Source organism: Oryctolagus cuniculus, chromosome 13, assembly GCF_051225735.1.
Source record: "Oryctolagus cuniculus isolate XC-2025 breed Fujian yellow rabbit chromosome 13, ASM5122573v1, whole genome shotgun sequence".
Taxonomy (NCBI): Eukaryota; Metazoa; Chordata; class Mammalia; order Lagomorpha; family Leporidae; genus Oryctolagus; species Oryctolagus cuniculus.
Window position 1 is genome coordinate 530,330 of NC_142879.1, and position 16,058 is coordinate 546,387.

Consider the following 16,058-nt stretch of genomic DNA (forward strand, 5'->3'; position numbering starts at 1 on the left):
CTGGGTACACTTTGCAATGGCTGTGGTTTATCCTGTGCTACCACGGGTCTGGGTACACTTTGCAATGGCTGTGGTTTATCCTGTGCTGTCACGGGCCTGGGTACACTTTGCAATGGCTATGGTTTATCCTGAGCTGCCACGGGCCTGGATACACTTTGCAATGGCTGTGGTTTATCCTGTGCTGCCACGGGTCTGGATACACTTTGCAATGGCTGTGGTTTATCCTGTGCTACCACGGGTCTGGGTACACTTTGCTTTGGCCTTGTGTTTATTGTTAGGAGTCCTTGCCAGGCACTAGTGGACACCCACCTGCTGTACCATGTCACCTGCCCCCATTAGACAGAGTCATTTCAGCAGGAACATGATGAATTGTTTGAACTAAGACATAGGATCCCTGAAAGACTTGCTAGAGAAGTTTGTGATTGATGAAGTATCCTTAGTGTGAGAAAGGTGTGTCAATGCAAGATTACCATTGTCACAGTGTTCCCTGCCCTGAAGACACGTGTGGGGTGGCTTCAGGGTGAGTTAACTTTGAGTGTCAGGAGAAGGTGCACAGCTTGTCCTCAAGTTGGCATGGTTGAGACTCTGTGGGCATGATCTGTAGTGTGCAGCCTGGGAGGGTAGCCTCCAGGCAGAATGATACACAGTAGCAAGTCTTCATGCCCTCCTTTCATTTCTTCAACACAGTGGCTGAGCACCCTTCAAGCACCAGGCCCTGTCCCCAAGGGCCTGATTGCTGGTGAACACAGAGGAGGGGGCCCTTAGCCCCTGAGCTTACGAGAGAAAGGACAACACGCTGAGGAGCTGGATGAGAGGGAGTCCCAGAGAGAGAGATGTTAGGAGTGAAGCAAGCAAGACAGGAGGATGGAGAGAGCCTGATGGGGAGTGGGATTTGGTGACAGGAAGTCAGGCAGAGACAAAGCCTTGTAGCCATGGTAGAGTGTGTGTTTTAGCAGTGAGGGGCAGGGGAGAGCCTTACCCAGGGGTTGCCTGATGTTTTGTAGTCAAGTTGACCCTTAGTCTGGTGAAAGACACAGGGGATGGGCAAAGATGCTGAGGGTGGGAGCAGCCAGGCTGGAGATGCCCGTGGTGTGGAGAGGAGGGTGAGGACTGGTTGGAATTGCTGACAGATTGGGGTACTGCTGGGATGAGCAAACAGACGAGACTCCTGGCTTGGGTAGTTCAGCTCAGAGGTGAGAGAGACCAAGGCTGAAGTTAACTCGTGCGTTCTGACTGCGCTCAGTATGATTCAGCAGGCTCCCTGAGCAGCCAGTGTCAGGCAGACGGGTGCTGGGAGCGGGTACTGAGCTCCGCAGAGGATGTCACCTCAAGGGGGACAGATCAGGAGGGAGAGGCCCTGGCCTGGGCAGCTGCGGCGTTCAGAGGGGGCTGCTGCAGGTGGAAGGTGTCAAGGGAACCAGAGAGAAGCTGGTGTGGAAACGGCTGTTGCCCCCTCTACCACATACCCAGGGCCCACCATCCACAGGGTAATCTAGCAGTCCCCGGAGGCCGAGGCACAGGCAGGTGCTCTGGGCTTCACCTGGCTTCTCCTGTTGCAAACCCTGGAGCTGGCCTGCCTGCTGGGGTCAGTTCCTTTGCTTCATATATACCTGCTGAGTGGCCAGGCTGCCTTGGACCTGGCCATGATCATGAGTGGGAGGGAGCCCTCCATGCTGCCTGACCCACAGGGTTCACAGCAAAGTAGGGGCCCCGCATGTGCAGGGTTGGGGTGGTTCAGGCACAGCTGCACCTTGTTCAGATTGATGACTTGGGCAGGTCTAGATGCTGCGCTGGGTGTTGATTTTCTATCTGCAAACCTGGACTGAGGTTTCCCCAAGGGTTTGTGTGGGTGGCCATGGTGGCCAGCACCCAGTGGGTCCCAGCCCACTTAGCACAGGGAGTGGAAGGCCAGGCTGGACTGTCTGGCCTACCCCTGTGTCCCTCCATTCCCCTCTGTCCTGTGGGGGCTTTCTCTGCTCCCTGTCCCTCCCAGAGTTCAGAGAAGGGCTTGGTTTCACAGGGAATCCAGATTTGATGATTATCCATGGCATTTGCAAACCCCCTCCTCCCCGAGGAATCCTTAATATTCACACGATCTGGGTGTGTGGAGCAAAGGATTCTGGGAACTCCGCATCCTTTTATAAAGGCATAAAGAAGGCCAAGCGCACACTTCAATGAGTGAGGAAGGCTTGGCCCGGTGCCTTGGCTCAGTGCCTCGCTGGAGCACAGCTGGCCATGCAGAGCCTTCCGGCTGGGATCAGAGTGCATGGGGTGGAGGGGGTGAAGTCCTTGCTCCCCTACACTACAGGGCTCTGAGTGCACACCCAGTGGAGAGCTGGACTGAAGCAGACCCCAGGATGTCTGTTGAGAAAGGAAGCTGTGTGTGAGCCTGATTCCTGCCCAGTTGTGTCCACTGTTCACAGGACAGGGATATGTGACTCTGTTCTTCAAAGTCTTCAGGCCTTCACTCTTCCACCTGCAAGGTGGAGACAAGGTGTATCCTCCAGGTCCTTCCTGTGAGGGTCAGGGCACTGGTGTGTGCAGCAGGTGCATTGAGGGTTGGGGCACTGGCATGTGCAGCAGGTGCCGTGAGGGTCAGGGCAGTGACGTGTGCAGCAGGTCTCTTCCTGTGAGGGTCGGGGCACTGGAGTGTACAGCAGGTCTCTTCCTGTGAGGGTCGGGGCACTGGCGTGTGCAGCAGGTCCCTTCCTGTGAGGGTCGGGGCACTGGCGTGTGCAGCAGGTGTTGTGAGGGTCAGGGCACTGGCGTGTGCAGCAGGTCCTTCCTGTGAGGGTCAGGGCAGTGGCGTGTGCATCAGGTCCCTTCCTATGAGGGTCAGGGCACTGGCGTGTGCAGCAAGTCCTTCCTGTGAGGGTCAGGGCACTGGCATGTGCATCAGGTCCTTCCTGTGAGGGTCAGGGCACTGGCGTGTGCAGCAGGTCCTTCCTGTGAGGGTCAGGGCACTGGCGTGTGCATCAGGTCCCTTCCTGTGAGGGTCAGGGCAGTGGCGTGTGCAGCAGGTCCTTCCTGTGAGGGTCAGGGCACTGGCGTGTGCAGCAGGTCCCTCCTGTGAGGGTCAGGGCACTGGCGTGTGCAGCAGGTCCCTTCCTGTGAGGGTCAGGGCACTGGCGTGTGCAGCAGGTCCCTTCCTGTGAGGGTCAGGGCACTGGTGTGTGCAGCAGGTCCCTCCTGTGAGGGTCAGGGCACTGGCGTGTGCAGCAGGTGCCATGAGTGTCAGGGCACTGCGTGTGCAGCAGGTGCTGTTCCACCACCCTCCTGCTGGCAGACAGGAGCAGTGGAATCCTCATCGCGCCACATCCTGTGTTCAAGAACATTGAGGGGCGATATTTGTTTAGCTTGTGTTTAGCTTTGAAGTTTATTTGCAACAGTAACAACGTTGTTTGATTGTGGTTTCCTGAGGAATCATTAATGTCTGTAGTGTGTGCAGCAGGCAGAAAGCCCAGGGCCGGCTGGCTGACCGGGGTGGCAGCTTTGGGGCTGCTAACTTCTTGCCTAACTGTGTGGGGACTTTGAGCCGAACCCATGACCCCCAAGTCCTGCTCTTCCCAGCCTCTCAGCTCATTGAGTTAGTTATGGGGGCTGAAACCTCAGGGTGTTGCACGTCCTCTGAGCCCTCTTGGTACATTCGGAGTCCCACTTGTCTCTGCCACCCCTCTGCTAGCATGAGGGCTCAGGCCTCCTCTCCTCCATCTGAGCGTGGCCTATAAGGCCCCCGGCCTCTACCCTGAGCCCCCGTTGCTTTCAGCGGGGCTGCAGGGCTGCTGTAGACTCTAGAAACTTCTTCCATTGACCTCCAGGGGTTGCCAGGCTCCCAGGGTGAAAGTCACACCTCCAGGGGCCTCGAGAGCCCATGTGTCCTGGCCCTGCACCTGCACCCTTCCCACTGTGCCACACACTGACCTCTTTGCTCACCTTCCGTTTGCTCAGGATGCTGTAGCCAGACTTTGTCCTTTCTGCCCCCCAAAAAGCCTCTCCAGGAAGCTGTGTCCACAGCATGCCTGGCTCCTCCTCGCTCTGGACTGCTGGCTCTTTCCCTTGGTGTCCAGTCCACCTGCTACCCTGGCTCTTCTCTGCTTCCAGCTCCCTGAGCATTCTGCAGTCTGCAATGTGTGTCCTGTGCTCACCTGGAAAGGGTTTGGCTTCCATGTCCCTATGTCCAAAGCTGGGTCTACCATGCAGTGGGCACAAAGCAACCTGAAGGAATACAGGCAGTTAAGGCCTTGTCACCACCCATGTGGGGCACAGTCTCGGGAGCACCAGGCACTAGGAGGCCGGTGGATGCCCCTCTGCACTGGACACCATGCTTTGTGGTTTCTGTCTGTCGTTTGATGCCAGGACAACGTTTGCGATGGCGGTGGCATTGAGAAGCTGAGACCGAGGTGAAGAACTCACCCCACGTCTAACCATGAAGGGCTAGGGTTGCCACCCAGGCCTGCCCAGCTGTAGCCCTGTGGAATGAACCACCTCAAGGCTGAGAAGCGAGAGAGGAGCTTTCTGAGCTGCTGGCGCACGAAGCGCGGGCTGCCCAGCCAGCTGAGTGACACCTCACCGCAGAGAAGAGGAAGGAGCGAGGCCGTTGGTTCCCCAACGCCCACGAGCCTGCCTGCGTTCCTGTGACTGAAATGTCTTGAGGACGTGGGCAGCACGGGCTTTGAGGCTTGGGGATTGAAGGGATGCTCGGAGTCAGCCACCATGCAGTGTAGACTGGGGGCTGGGGGCAGGGGCGGATGCTACAGCGTAGTTTCCTCCCATGGACAAGGCAGGGCTAGGACAGGCTCCGTCAGGCCTAACCCACCTGCCCCTCTGGCCTTCTCTCATTGCCCTGCGTGTGGGCCGGGGGAGGTGTGGTGCAGCACCCGTGCAGGGCCGTCTTTTGCCATAGCCGCTTTGGGTCTCTGGTGTGTGGTGAGATGCCCTGGCATGCCTCAGAGTTGGGGTCAGCGCTGGGTCTGTTCTGGCCTTGATTTCTATAGTCCTGTCCAGAGCAGACGAGGGGTGGGCGTGTGTGACTCTGGACCTGGCACCTGCTGAGGTGCTCCCCCTCAGCGCCCAGGCCACACGAATACCAAGAAGTCTGACCCTGCTTCCAGCCCGTTTTCCAAAGGGACAGAAGTTAAAGCGCCACCAGCACTCAGCTGCCAGTCTGACTCCCTCAGTTTCTGGTAGTTTCAGAACAGAGTCTTACCCGGGTTCCATGTTCCTGAAGCAAAGATCTTCCAAGGGTGTGGTTCCATGGGAGTGGCCCTGCCCTCTGACAGCGTGGACTCCTTGTGGCAGCTTGTGTGCTTGGCACCGTCCACGTGTGCTCTCTGCAGTGGGAGGGAGCCTGGGAGCGTGTGTGCCTGCAGTGTGGATAAACAACTCTCTGAGTCATGCAGGCCCGCCGTGCTTTGGGCTGTGCCCACTGTGGTTGCCATGACGGCAGGGACCGCATCACCACACAGTGCTCACAGTTCAGTTTGCTGGTGACTGAGCCTGGGCCCAGGATGGAGCCAGACAATACCTCCTCTCACCCGGGGTGTCTTGCCACGACAGAACTGCCTGCTGAAACGCCATCGTCACCAGATAAATGGAGCCCCTCGTCCAGGCGCAGTGCTTCTGAGATGGTAAACCCAGAGGTTCACGTGGGCTGCAGTGAACATCACCTCCAAGCCCCAGAAGTCTTTCCCAGCGTGATGACCCCTAGATGTGTCTTCTGTCGTCACCCTAATGTGGATATAATTTACAAACATGGAGATCGGCACTCGTGAAATACTTGCGCCATGGCTCCAGAACATGTCTGTGAAGTCACAGATACAAATTAACTTCAATATTCACTTAAGCATGACTTGATTGAACAGCACCCCCACACACACACGCCCCAGGCACACGTGGTGACGCTTTGGGGCTTCCTGGTCTGATTCCGTCCTCTGCTGCACCGAAGCTGATGCTCACGAACTGTGCCTCTCGTGTAAGCTGACGGGAACAAAGCAGTCACAAGTGTGGACCCACTACCCAGGAGGGAGGGGATGGGCGCTGGCCACACACAGCTAAGCTTGGGGCCCCGTTCTCACACGTGTGGTGGCAGCGACAGAGGCCCCACCACGCTTAACCTGGCTCCTCCCTACCTGCAGACCAGGTGACTGCCAAGGGTCCCGGGGTAGGAGCATCCGTCTGCTCATGCCACAGTCCCCTGTCCAGGGTTCATGTCTGGACACCCACGGCTACCTTTTGCGGGTGCCCTCAGTTGTCTGGTTGACCTGGGAAGGTGGAAGCCAGATGCCTGGCCTCTGTGAAAGCATCAGTACCTGGGAGCCCCAGAGGAGAGGGGACCACTGGAAGAAACGCGCACGCCTCCCCAGGTGTGGCCAGAGGCCGCATGAGTACCGTGTGCCTGCTGTTTGGGGTGTGCCGTGGAGCTGAGTGGTTGCTTGGGGCCTCTCTGGGGTGTGCTGGGCTGTGACCACGTGGTAGCCATGCAGTCTCTGGCGTGACTGACACTGTGCTGTCCTCTGGTCTCTGTTAGCCTGCGCACAGCAGTGGGCTTCAGCTGCCCTCTCATGACAAGCGACTTGAAAACAAGAACTGTTTTCCTCAGTCTGGGGCTGAAAGGAAACCCCTTCTGCAGATGTTAAATGAAACCTTGCAGGCTGTCAGAGGATGGAGCCCGAGTCCTGGGTCTTGCTGGCGGGGGACCTGGGTAGCTCAGTCTCTAAGTCTCCCAGTGATCTGCAAATGCGATGGAATAATTAACATGAAAGTGATCTGTAAAGGAGCGTCTTTAAAATGTGCTGTGTGAACATTCGCTATTCTAAGTATCGTATTTTTACACTCTGCAGACTGCAAGGCGAGGCTGCACTTGTAAGATCTCTGTTGGGACACGACCTTGTGCAGGCTCTGCTCTCAGACTCGCTGGGGAGGCAGGAGGTGGCCACAGGCAGCAAGAGAGCTCAGTGGTAAAAGACCAGGTGCCCAGGGAAAAGCAGAGTGAGATGGAAAAGGCCACCTGCTGAGCGGAGGCCCCACACGGAGCTGCTCCCCTGCAGGGTACAGCTGCCTTGGAGAGCCCCCTCCCCGCAGTACAGTGCCTTAGCCAAGGGGCCTTGTTTTGTAAGACCCAGCCAGGTTTGCTGCAGGTCCCAGCCATGGGCCAGATGGGAGGCAGAGGCGTGTGGACACACCTCCTGGAGAGACCCAGCCTCAGGGACATCCAAACAAATGGAAAACTCGGACTGGGGCGTGTTGGCCTGACCCACCAGAAGTCCAGCGGTATGGTCAATGTGGGGTCAGCGGAGATCACACCCATATTCCTTAATGCACTGATTCCGCAGGGATTGTGTCAGAACTTGACCGCGCAGGACATGGGTGCAGTGCTCAGCAGTTGCCACGAGTTCTCCAGGGCCCTTGGGACAACACATGCACAGTCTACCCTCAAGCTCTGGGACCAGGGCAGAGCTGTTGGTGCCCAGCCTGAGCCCTGGTGTTTCTGTAAATCAGATACTGAACATACGTGCTGTTTGCCAGGCCTGAGAGGGGAAGGAGTGAGACACAGTGCATTCAGGAAAACCCCTAGGAGAGACAGCTCTGGGCACCCTGACCACGGTGAGGCCTGCCTCTAAGGGACCCCTGAGGAGGTGGGTGCAAGGGGTTGGTCCCTGGAGACCAGGCAGAGCAGCAGTGTGGGCTATGGGCAGCTCCTGCATTCTCAGGCAGGCAGGCACAGGCTGTGGGGGTGCAGGCAAGGCCTGGGGAGGGGTATAGAGGAAGCTGTGCGGGACTGAGTGGCAGATGACTGTGTCAGGGGTGGGTCCTTCAGTCAACTGGGAGGGGTGAGAGGGTTGAAAGAAGGTGGACGTGGGTGACCTGAGAGCTGAGACCCCCTTAGTACTTGGCCGTGTGACCTTGGGCACTGGGAGCCAGCTCACTCCCTCTGGGTGCCCTTTGGTGGCTGGGGAACCGAGGCGCAGGTGAAGGTGCTCACCGGGACACTGCCGAGGACCGCCTGCCTCGGTTCCGGGTTGCACATCCTTGCGAAGCCTCCTGGGTTCCTGGAACCCATCCGTGTGAATAAGTAAAGGAGGGGTAGCACATCGAGGGCCGCTGGGCTGCGGGGTGTGTGGGGCACGAGGAACCTGCATTCTGTTTTGCTGTTTCTTACTTAAACGTGATCAGGTTGGATCAGATTGCTAACTTTTAAGTTGAGGATGTTCTGCCTTCTCAGAATGGCTGAAGATCAAGTCAGCCAAATGCATGAGGGCCCCTGGCTGGTCATATGACTGCTTGCCGTTGGAAGTGGTAGACCCAATGACGCTGCGAAGGTAGCGTCTGTGGCCGCGAGCTGCGTGGCTTGGAGGCAGTCCTGCAGCCGTCCAGGGGGACTCGGAGTGAGAGCGAGGAGAGTGGACAGGAGGGATGTGGAGCAGCAGCCAAGGCTGAGACCTTGGGTGGCTCCAGGCTGGCCCAGGAGATAAGATGAGGGCAGGATGCCTCCCCGGCCTTGGATTCTGTCCCTCTGAGCCTCATTCTGACTTCCCCAGGTCCTCCCTGGGGTCTCAGCCCCCGTCCCCAGCCTGCCTGTATTCGTTGGAAGGGGTGGCTGTGCCAAGGGTGCCAGCTCCATCCAGCAGAGGGACCAGATGAGGCACTGCAGATGTTGCTGTGCGTCAAGGTGGGAGGAGCTGTTGAGGTGCAGCCTGGACAGCTGGACGCCCCCACCCTGGGGCTGAGGTGGTTACCGACAGGTGCACCTTGCACATGTGGAGCAGCCTCTAGGGCAGTCAGAGAACACTGGGCTGCGGGGCTGTGTGGGATGGACACTGGGCAGGAGACCCCTCCTCTCTGGCTTTAATCTTCCTCCTTGGGGCTAGCGCTGTGGCATAGCAGGTAAAGCCACCACCCGCAGCACCAGCATCCCATATCGGCTCTGGTTCAAGTTCTGGCTGCTCCACTTCTGATCCAGCTTCCTGCTAATGGCCTGGGGAAAAAGCAGAAGATGGCCCAAGTGCTTGGGCCCCTGCACCCATGTGAGGGGCCTGAAAGAAGCCCCTGTTCCTGTCATTAGATTGACCCAGCTCCAGGCATTGCAGCCATTTGGGGAGTGAACCAGCGGAAGGATGATATCAGTCTCTCTCTCTCTCTCTCTCTCTCTCTCTCTCTCTCTCTCTAACTCTGACTTTCAAATAAATAAATCTTTTAAAAAATTCTTTCTTGGGGTCAGTGCTGTGGAGTAGTGGGTAAAGCTGCTGCCTACAGTGCCGGCATCCCATATGGGCGCCAGTTCAACACCTGGTTGCTCCACTTCCAATCCAGCTCTCTGCTAATGCACCTGGGAAAGCAGTAGAAGATGGTCCAAGTGCATAGGCCCCTGCACCCACATGGGAGACCCAGAAGAACCTCCAGGCTCCTGGCTTTGTATTGGCCCAGCCCCTACAGTTGCGGCCACTGGGGAGTGAACCAGTGGACGGAAAATATCTTTTTTTTCTCTCCTTCCCTCCCTTCCTCCCTCCCTCCCTCCCTATCTTCTCTCCCTATCTCCCTCCCTCCCTCCCTATCTTCTCTCCCTTCCTCCCTCCCTCCCTCCCTCTCTCCCTCTCTCCCTCTCTCCCTCTCTCTAACTCTACCTTTCAAAATTAAAAAAAAAAAAAAGAGTTTCTTCTCTTTGACTGAGTGGCCTGGCCGTGGACTCTGCCTTCTTCCTGGGCCTTGTCTTGTCTTGCTGTCTCCTGTCCATGGGGTTACTTGCTTCTGTAAGCCCCATTTCTGCTCCTGGGAAGTAGGAGTTTTACCAGCACTTCCTTCACAGGATGGCCCTGAGGAGGGGTGAGTGTGAGTGTGAAGCCTTGGCCCCACACCAGCACAAGCTGTGCAAGGGTCAGGTCGTTTCCCCACACGAGCCGGGTAGCTGAGCCCTCCGGGCGATGAGACGGAATGGGGCATCTGAAAACCTGATTTGCCACAACGCAGATGTCTTTCGAAATAGGGCAAGCAGGGGTGTCGGCCTATGTGGAAGGCGGCTGATCTGGGAGGGCTTCCTGCATGAGGCTGCGTCAACACGGGGCATGGCAGGGGCCTGGCTGTGTCCAAACCCTGCGAATCTTCCCTTTCCTTCTGCAGGGAGTTTGCCAAAGAGAGAGAGCGAGTGGAGAACCGCAGAGCCTTCATGAAGCTGCGGCGTCAGCAGCAGATCGAGCGCGAGCTGAACGGCTACCGGGCCTGGATAGACAAAGCAGGTGAGGCTGGCGGTGCCCGGATGCTTCCCCACGGACAGCCTGGCCGGAACAGAGGAGCCCTGGGTCCCCTCTGGGCCTGTCACTGCACCAGGCGCCTCCCCCGAGGCAGGCAGGTCTGACCAGTCAAGTGACCCAGTCCTAGGCACGTGGGCTTGGAGATGCAAAGTGGGTGAGGCCGGCGGGCGGCCTGAGTGAAGCTGGACAGGTGACAGTGCCCTCCCAGTAGTCCACAGCGGCAAGCATCACTCTGCTGCTGGGCGCGGGCCCCGTCCTGGGCTCTTGGCAGTGATGTGCCCACAGAGCCCCCTCCCCAGCCTCGTGCGAGGCAGCAGTGACCAGAGCAGTGAACGGGGAGCTCGCAGGAAGGTGGTAGGTGCAGGGAAGCAATGGGGTTGCTCACGCTGTGGTGTCAGAGGGGGGTCAGGGAGGCCCATTGGTGTGGACACCTAAGAGGAGAGCGTGGGCCCTGGCAAAGTCCCTGTGAGGCGTGGCCTGCGTTACTCCAGGAGGGCAGGGAGGGGCACACGGGCACAAGAGGACATGAGGTGGGAGGGCAGCCAGCGCAGGGGAGAGGCTGCTGGGCCGTGCGACGAGCCTAGCACTTCACTGAGGGCCGAGGGCACGCGGCTCTGACTTAAGGTTTAAAGGGTCCTTGGCTGCGGCCTTGAAAGTAGGTGGTGAGAGGACGAGGTGAGTGGCGAGGCTGCTGCAGCCCCCAGGAAGAGCTGATGGTGAAAACAACTTCCCGCTCCCAGGCTGCCATGGGGCTCAGCTGTGCTCACTCCAGGACTTGTCTCGCCGGCTGTGAGTGCCCACCTCGCTGAGACGTGGGGGTCAGCCCTGACTGCAGCACCCGGCCCGTGAGTGCAGTGACCCTGTGTGTGCCAGGGGAGAGATGCTCCCAGACGGCTTCCTCTGGGGCTGCCGTGGTCTTTCTAACGCAGAGTGCCGCGTGTGCCAGCCCCTTCCACGTTCCCCGCGTACAGCACAGGGCAGACCTGAGGGCACACAGGGAAACGGGTGGGGCTGGGCGCTCAGCCACCAGAGCCCTGTCCTGCACCACTGCTCATGCCGTGAGTGGAAGCCACACAGACACCTATCTGGGATGGCCTCTTCCTTCTGCGAGGTTGGTGCAGGGGTGAGGTGAGTGTGAACCCCTCCACCTCACGGGAGGAGCAGCTCTGCCTCAGGCCAGGCAAGCAGCTGGCGCTCCCAGCTACCCCCGGCTCCCTGGGCAGAGGAGCCATCTGACAGGCCATGGAGGGAGCTGGCAGCAGGGCGAGGACCCTGGACCCCATGCAGGGTCACAGCCTGCGAGGTTCTGCTTTTGTGAAATCATGAGGGTTCCTTTCTTGCACTTGGCACGGCCCGTTCCCAGGTCCTTCTAAGAAAAAAGACGCATTGCAGCCTGCCGTCTTCCGAGCCCTTCCTTCCACGGGTGGGGTGTGAGTGAGTCAGAGACACGTGGGTTTCACTTCCTGGAAAGACTCGAGTGCAAACGCGAACTTGGCAAGGGACGCCGGGGAGGGGTGGCTTTAGCCCACGCAGGGGCCGTGAGCGCTGCCCAGAGATCCTCAGCTGCACCCACCACCTGCCAGGGCCTCTGCTCTGCCATCTGGAGCTCACACACTGCCCAGCAAGGGGGACCCCTGGCTGAGGTCAGTGAGGGGTTTTACCAAGCACCTGCTTGTAAACGGACGTCCTCCAAAGCAATAGTGCTGTACTGTGACTTAAAAACATTCACTGGAACATTTGCCGGCTACCTCAGCATTTAGCCGGAGAATGTGCTTAACCCAGAAAGCTGAAACTGTGGCGTGGGGCAGCAGCCCTCAGGGTGCCCCTACCTCCTGGCTTGCTGTGCAGGTGGAATCCTGCTGAGGGCTTGGTCCTCTCCTCCTGCCTCTCCTCTTCTCAGGGCTTAAATCGAGACATCGTTCAGTGAATCTGCTACAGGCTGACCCCACAATGGGCTCTTAAGGGACAGCTGGGAGCCCTCCAGCTCCCTGACTGGGGACTGCACCCTCCCAGGCGGGCACTCGGGAGCCCCAGCCTGGGCTTGGAGGCTGTGGTGTGAGGGCCTGGGAAGGCAGCCACTGAGGTGTGTCCTAACACATCTAGGTGAGGCCACTGTGGGGTCCACAGCTACTGCGGGAGGCCAGGAGCAGGGAGCCCTGGGGCTGGTGAGCCAGTTCAACTCAGACCCCAAAACCCTTGGGACAGCAGTCCCACGAGACAGCCTCTGCTTCAGACCCAGCTGGCGTGGGCTTCCTGGGAGGCCCGCGTTTCTGCCTGGCCAGCGCCAAACTCAGGGGTTCCTGGAGTCCCCACCTCCACCGCCAAGGTTGCATGCTTTGCTAGGATGACTCGCAGCTCTCGGGAAGAGCTTCCCTCACAGTGACGGGTTTGTGAGAGAGGATTCAACTCGGGCAGGACTAGGGGAGAGGCAGAGCTGCCCTGGAGCCCCTCCTGGTTCCTGGTGTTCACCAACCCAGGCCAGCCCTGCTCAGAGCTCTCAGGGCCACCTCCCTCAGGAGTCGCCTCCTGGGCCAGAACCACAGTCGGGCTTTGTGTCCTACCACAGGGACAAGGCCTGGGGCGCAGGCTTCTGGCACGCGGGCTCTGTCCAGCCATGGCAGAGGTGGACACAGGACGGCTCCCCTCCGAGGACTCTCAGGCATCCCCCTGCCCCTCTCAAGGTGCAGTCTGGTTGCCTTCTAAATAGGGGCAGGACCCAGGGGCCCAGGCAAGAGAAACAGCAGATGTCCTCCCCCCCCCCCCCCGCCCCGCTGCCAGGTCAGGAAAGACAGGATGGGGACTCCACCGGAAAGTTCTCCTGTCCTCAGGGAGGATGTCAGCCCTGGGGACCTCCTGTGCCCTGCTCCTTCCTGCCTCCCGCGGGCCTGCCACAGCCTGGGAGCCCTCCACTCTGCCTTGGCGCCAGAGCTGCCCTGGGAGATTCTTCACTTTGCAGAATCATTTGGTATTTACAGGCAATTAACTGAAGCATTCGTTTTCATCTAGAGGAAGTCATGCTTGCTGAGGAAAACAAAAACTCGGGGACGTCAGCCTTGGAAGGTGAGGAAGTGCCCCCCGCCCCGCTCATCTCCACACACAGAGAGAGAAGCGTTGGGCACCCTGGGATCTAAGACGCAAGTCTCTCTGGGATGGAAGCCCTGTACTTCAAAGGGGTTCAGAGTTAATGCCTCATGGAGTGAGGACGAGGGACCCTGCAGCACATGGGGAGGGGGGACCGACCGTCTGGGGCTGGTGGAGGCCCACAGAACCGTGTGGCCTGGCCCTGCCGCGGTGGCCACAGGTGGGGCTCAAAATTCAGTCAGTCAGTAGCAAGCCAACTTCTAAGCTGATAGTGCTGTGTGGCCCACAGATGATGTTATAAATATCTAAATGGCCATTGGTAGAAAAAAGACTTCCACTCCTGCTTAAGGTGTGGGCATTGTCTTGTGAAAAGCCAGGCCAGACAGTTGCAGAGCCTCCTCTCGGGAGGACCCCAGCCTGTGGCTCAGCAGGTGCTAGACGGCTGTGCACTCATGGTTCTGCAGATGTAATCGATGTCCAGCACCCAGCTCCAGTGTGGGCTATCATGGGGCCTTGCGTGAGCCTCTTGCCCAAGTGTGCACCGTGCTGTGCAGAGCAATCTGTGGGCTGTGGAGCCACGTGGGATTCATGGGGAGACCCGCACAGGTGCATGGGGAGATCTGCCCAGGCTGTGTCTCACCAGGCCTCCCTCCCTGGCCCAGTGCTCCGCAGGGCAACCATCAAGCGGAGCCGCACGGAGGCCATGACCCGTGACTCCAGTGACGAGCACTGTGTCGACATTTCTTCTGTGGGTGAGTGGGTCCAGGGGGATCCCCTTTTATTTCACTGCCTGAACCTTCCAGGAGAGGAAGATTCTTCCCAGGATAGAAGCCCCACAGGAGGAAAAGACTCCAAAGAGTCCAGAGCTTAAGGATAAAACTGGGGAGTGGTGTGGGAATCTCATCCATGTGGGTGCATGCGCCAGGGATTGCTGCCAACCCCTACAGGGGCCCAGGGCTGAGAACTGGTGCCCTCCCCTACAGGGGCCCGGGGCTGAGAACTGGTGCCCTCCCCTACAGGGGCCCGGGGCTGAGAACTGGTACCCTCCCCTACAGGGGCCCGGGGCTGAGAACTGGTACCCTCCCCTACAGGGGCCCGGGGCTGAGAACTGGTGCCCACCCCTACAGGGGCCCGGGGCTGAGAACTGGTGCCCACCCCTACAGGGGCCCGGGGCTGAGAACTGGTGCCCACCCCTACAGGGGCCCGGGGCTGAGAACTGGTGCCCTCCCCTACAGGGGCCCGGGGCTGAGAACGGGTACCCTCCCCTACAGGGACCCAGGGCTGAGAACTGGTGCCCACCCCTACAGGGGCCCAGGGCTGAGAACTGGTGCCCACCCCTACAGGGGTACAGGGCTGAGAACTGGTGCCATCCCCTACAGGGGCCCGGGGCTGAGAACTGGTGCCCACCCCTACAGGGGCCCGGGGCTGAGAACTGGTGCCCTCCCCTACAGGGGCCTCGGGCTGAGAACGGGTACCCTCCCCTACAGGGACCCAGGGCTGAGAACTGGTGCCCACCCCTACAGGGACCCAGGGCTGAGAACTGGTGCCCACCCCTACAGGGGTCCGGGGCTGAGAACTGGTGCCATCCCCTACAGGGGTGCAGGGCTGAGAACTGGCCAGGTTTCTGGACCTGACTGACGCTTGCTGCACTGGCAGAGGTGGCCTCCCCTTCCCAGAGTGACCACAAGAACCCCTTTGGACTATCGTTCAGAGGTACTGAGTTCTGTCGCTGAGTGTCCCACTGTGCGACATGCAGTAATCACGGAGCCACAGTAGCCCCGCCTGCTTCTGTCATGTGAGATTTAAGCTCATCCCCTTGGTGGCCCTTTAATGTGATGGTGTCCAATCCCCGGTTCTCCTGGGGACTCTGGCTGATGGCAGAGGGCAAGCGCGGGGTCCCGCTCCATCCTGAGAGCAGAAGAGTCTCACAGAGCTCATTGCTGCTCTGGGCTGCTAGTGGTCAAGGTGTCAAAGCTGTGGCAGAAGCCAGGGCCTGGGGCTCATTGCAGGAAGGGGGGAAGGACCCCTTCTGCTGCTGGTGGACACACCCTGTGGGCTCTGGTCCTGGGTGTTTGCCTGGTGACCTGTCTGGGTTTCAGTCTCCTAGGACCAACAGTGTGCAGACAGGAAACCAGGGAGACTGCCTGGCACAGAGCCCAGGGTCCCAGGTCCACCTTGCCCGAGTGCCCTGGGAGGGTAGGGGAATCCCGGGCTTTGCAGCCCTTCTTCCTCCCCCTCTCCCTCTCAGGCACTCCTCTCGCCCGAGCCAGCATCAAGAGCGCCAAGGTGGACGGGGCCTCCTATTTCCGGCACAAGGAACGGCTCCTGCGCATCTCCGTGCGCCATGCAGTCAAGTCCCAGGTGTTTTACTGGATCGTACTGAGCCTCGTGGCTCTCAACACAGCCTGCGTGGCCATCGTCCACCACAACCAGCCCCAGTGGCTCACCCACCTCCTCTGTAAGTGAATGGCATGTGACTGGTGTGAGTGGGGGGAGCTCACCCGAGTTATCTGCGTAGCTGCTCCCAGCTGTCACTGTGGAGTCAGGTGCACAGGCCGCTGCTGGTGCATTTGGGTCCTGTCTGGTCTTTACCTCATTTCTCTTTTTGCAAAGATTTATATATTGATTTGAAAGGCAGAGAGAGAGATCTTCTGTCTGCTGGTTGTTCACTACCTAAATGGCCGCAACAGTTGGGGCTGGGCCAGGCTGGAGCCAGGAGCCAGGAGCTTCTTC

At 59.1% G+C, this 16,058-nt stretch overlaps 1 protein-coding gene across 13 annotated transcripts in view; it reads left to right on the forward strand.

The window, feature by feature from the left end:
- CACNA1E (calcium voltage-gated channel subunit alpha1 E) overlaps positions 1-16,058 on the forward strand; it is a 385,669-nt gene that overhangs the window by 308,468 nt on the left and 61,143 nt on the right. For all 13 annotated transcript variants that reach the window (XR_016218780.1, XM_089311234.1, XM_089311233.1 and 10 more), the window contains 4 exon segments: positions 10,114-10,229; positions 13,251-13,304; positions 13,988-14,077; positions 15,574-15,783. Coding sequence is in view for 12 of the 13 variants with exons in the window: in XM_089311234.1 (XP_089167360.1) it covers positions 10,114-10,229; positions 13,251-13,304; positions 13,988-14,077; positions 15,574-15,783 (470 nt within the window). In the remaining variant the exon portion in view is untranslated.